Source organism: Fragaria vesca, linkage group LG2 (assembly GCF_000184155.1).
Source record: "Fragaria vesca subsp. vesca linkage group LG2, FraVesHawaii_1.0, whole genome shotgun sequence".
In the NCBI taxonomy this organism is placed as follows: Eukaryota; Viridiplantae; Streptophyta; class Magnoliopsida; order Rosales; family Rosaceae; genus Fragaria; species Fragaria vesca.
The window spans coordinates 438,675-442,617 of NC_020492.1; the positions used below are offsets into that span (position 1 = coordinate 438,675).

Below are 3,943 nucleotides of genomic sequence, written 5' to 3' on the forward strand. Positions count from 1 at the left end.
AGAGAGAGAGATCTATATTAAATGAAAGAATTACATTGGCAAGAAGACTTTAGAGCAGAAGGGTTCAAGTTTGCGTCAACCATCACCACTGTAGCAGAACGTATATTACATCTGAACCGCTCAATCCACTCAGGTCTTAGAAACTTGTCCTGTGTCAAGCCATCGTGTAAACAAATAAAGGTTCGGAAGATTCTATTCTGCTTTATTAAAGTTTTTAATTTCAACCCCTCTCATAAAGAAAAGAAACAACTTAATTCTATCACGGACTTACAATAGATTCTACACTTGCAACAGCAGTTGCCAACTCCCCACTGGCATCAAGTATGCTGCAAACAACAGCAGTCTCGATATTTTGGTGCTTCCAAATTCCTTATCCAAACCATGATCACGTATTAATAAATTGATATGAACTAAACCTTGTTTTCAACCATCCGAGGATAACGAAAATGAACAATTATTGGAGATACTATACAAAAAGAAAGTTCATGTCAAAGAGCTAATGTTTACAAATCAGTGTTTTTGAGATTACTCCAAATCATGATCTCATCTAATAGACACTCCTGCATACATTTAAACCATTTGAATATGAAGAAAAAAAAAAGTTCCTTGGTAGAGAATATCTGACAGACATTTGTATACAGTTAAATGATATTTATATAATATACATACATCAAAAAAATTTGGGGGACATAACTTAAAAAGTGAAGCTTCATTTCTTATAAGGCCCCCGCTAAAAGAAGCAATGTTAAAGAACAATTAGTCTTACAGAGACTCCTAAGTAATCTCGTATCGAAATGGGGATATATACATACAGTCCAGAATCATATGATTGTCAAGATTAGGAATTCTATCTGGAAGGTTCTCAACTTCTCAAGAATATCACAAGCAATCCAGAAGCCATGAAATTATCCCTAAGATTAAAAACTTGTCATCAATTATTGTCATCACTTCAATCAGTATTCTTTTTATTGGTATTCTCAACAGAATAGAAAGATCATAGAAAGTTTTAACTCTTCGGCTTTGAATGTCATAATTGGTTGACTAAGTTATAAACCTGACTACAAATTCCTAACTCTGCTAGAACACCAACAGAATTTATAATTTGCTAACCATCCATGGGAAATCCAAGCTGCCAGTACTTCTGAAGTAAAATTATATTGCTTCAATAGGACTCATGAAGAAATAACCAAGTGAACCTCAATTAGTTTGGTACTGGAACAGATTTAGAGATGTGAAAAAAGTTATTGAATTGGCTCTCGCCTCGCCAATTTGGTGATCCAAACCCATTGAAATATATAATATATATAAACATACAACTGACCTTCGGTTGGTAGCCCAGCAGACTCCCAGTGCTCCAACAATAGGTTTCCTAGTTACAAACAAAAGAGAATCGTCAGTTTCACTTCTACAATTACTTAAGATTAACATATTCGAAAATAGTCAGAACATAGCCTGTCTGGGTTAGAGATGTTCTATAATCCGCAAATAAGCTTTATGGGAGATACTAATAAAATTCAAAATCAGGTCCACAATTCCACCTTAGTACAAGTAGTTATATGCATTGCTACATGAATTGTCAAACAGATATAGTGGACTAATAAAGGCATGTTGGAGATATATGCATTAGAATACATACTTGTAATTTCAAAAGGATGATTACAATGAGGGCACTATACTTGCATCCATTTTTTATTAACCACAAGTTACGTCATGAAAGTGATGCAGCCCTAGATGCAATATTTCATAATTTATAGTTAAGCATCCAAATAATTGTTGTACTTTTATATGAAACAAAACTATTGATTGCATGAGTAAGGATAATACACAATAAGGAACAAGGTGGTCACTGATAATCCAAAACATCTTTTGTAAAGGAACAAAAAAACCAGAAAGTTTTAAGTGAAAAGAACCAGGAACAAGTAAACCTAAACTACAAAAGCTTTCCCGTCCAATGATATAGCAGGGAAAGGGTTATCTCTAAATTCTGAATAAATACATGCCTAAAAGCGACACCGGGTATCCATTATCCCACAAGTGATCTACCTCTGACTCCTAGCTCCTCCCTCAAGTCCTATTTATTTAGACCACCAAAAAGTTACCAACACAGCATATCCAACCCCCTAGCACCATTCCCATCTTCCTCCTTCAAAGAACCTATACCTCTCACACAATAAAGCCGGCATGAAGCTGTAACATACCATCTTACATTAGTTTCCATTTATAATTTCTCCAAAAGGGCATTGCAATGGGAAATGAAGACAAATATGAACTGCTGCAGCATCATTTTTGCACATCACACACCAATAGCGACACCAAGAAACAGTCCACTCTGACCCATATCGTAAGTATTTATCCTCCCAAAGATTCCAGCAATAGCTCATACCATGAATTTTTTTGAATAATGTCTCCAACTATTCTCCAATAGCGACACAGCATCCGTATTCTCCAACTTCCGCACTCCTCAAGCAGGCGCATGTATGATCCATTATATTTTCTATGCGAACAAGTAAGAAGAATAATGTCTGCATAACATAGCAATGCAGACATTCTGAATTTGAAAAACTCTGTATAAATGAGAAAAAAGGATCACAAACTGTTTCCCCCGCAAAGCATTCACTCATCCCCATCAATTTTCTTGTAGTCTAAAATTACTTTTGATGACAGCCTACCAATGGGCATCTATGTCTACAATGAGACACCCAGCCATTTCCAAAGCAAAGATTCTTTCTTCTTTCATTAACTAGTGAAAGCACATAAGCACTTGAAAAAAATATCCTTTTGCCTCCACCACTCCTTCCTACCAGAAATTCCTCATTACACTTTCTATCCAAATAATTATTAAGAAATGCGCAAGCTCCTATTTTGATGATGAGACCATCTTGGTTCGTGAAGATGTTAGAATACTATGATGTAATGCTAATTGCTAAATGCAGAAAGGTCATAAAATCACCTGCCATGTCAAGCCCCAAGGCGCTAATCATGAAAGGCTTTGCTCCCAGCTTGGACATGCACTCGGCAACATTCCTCGCCACCCCTCCTAATACATAGCTCACCTGGATAAACAATTACAATAGGTGTCACCTATCAAGTAAGCATTCACCATTTCATGATATGAAATACTTTAAGCCCAAAATGACAACAACTCATTACTCCAGGTTCCTATATTTTCATCAATTTTTTACACCCGAAAAAATGAAATGTAAGTAACAATTTTCCATAAGCGCATCGGTCAATTTATGCTCTAAAGGAACACTGGACTGGCTTGAACTGATCCAACAATCTCGAAACTCAAATACCAATTAACTTACAACAAAGATGGCAATGCTGGATACATATACTATTTGGGATCTCCAATATTGACATAAAAATAAAAACTTTATATATGAAGGAAATATTCATGAAAATGAAAAGTAGTGGGAGAAGTGAATACCTTGCCAGGAGTTGTGGTTCTGGGATTTGCAGGAAGGGAAGGAGTGGCATGAATGTCTAATACCATGCCCCCTATCACCACTGGCTCTGCCTCCTCATGCTTGTTTCCCCCATTATTACTTGATAACACAACCTGGCAGTCACAATTTAGCAAATTCAAAGTTATTAGATTGACAACCAAAACAAACAGAAACTGGGAATGAATGAATATCGAATTTATACCTTTTGAAGGCCACGATTGGATTGAATTGGAAGAACAAGGTGGTGGGTAATTGAATCCAATCGTCTCTGTGCTCTACTCTCCATTTAGCAGAGTAGTCAACACTCGAGTCTTGTTCTCTTCCGTTTTCTTTTTCTAGTACTGTGATGATTTCGTTCGGGTTTGGGCTTTGACCCGGCCCGTTTTTGCTGTTTCTTTTTCAATCAAAAAAGAGACCAAAAAAGAGATCAGTTTTTTTTTTAAGCAGAAAAAGGAAATTACAACAAGAATCCACAAAGACAACCCAATTGAAGT

At 36.2% G+C, this 3,943-nt stretch overlaps 1 protein-coding gene across 1 annotated transcript in view; it reads right to left on the reverse strand.

Annotated features, from left to right (window-relative positions):
• LOC101312896 overlaps window positions 1-3,735 on the reverse strand; it is an 84,695-nt gene extending 80,960 nt beyond the window's left edge. Inside the window, exons 1-6 of the mRNA XM_004291954.1 lie at window positions 3,652-3,735; window positions 3,431-3,562; window positions 2,951-3,053; window positions 1,322-1,369; window positions 272-369; window positions 35-149 (exon numbers count right to left, since the gene is read on the reverse strand). Coding sequence (XP_004292002.1) covers window positions 35-149; window positions 272-369; window positions 1,322-1,369; window positions 2,951-3,053; window positions 3,431-3,562; window positions 3,652-3,735 — 580 coding nt within the window. The remainder of the gene's footprint in view (window positions 1-34; window positions 150-271; window positions 370-1,321; window positions 1,370-2,950; window positions 3,054-3,430; window positions 3,563-3,651) is intronic.
• Between the last annotated feature and the right edge of the window lie 208 nt (window positions 3,736-3,943).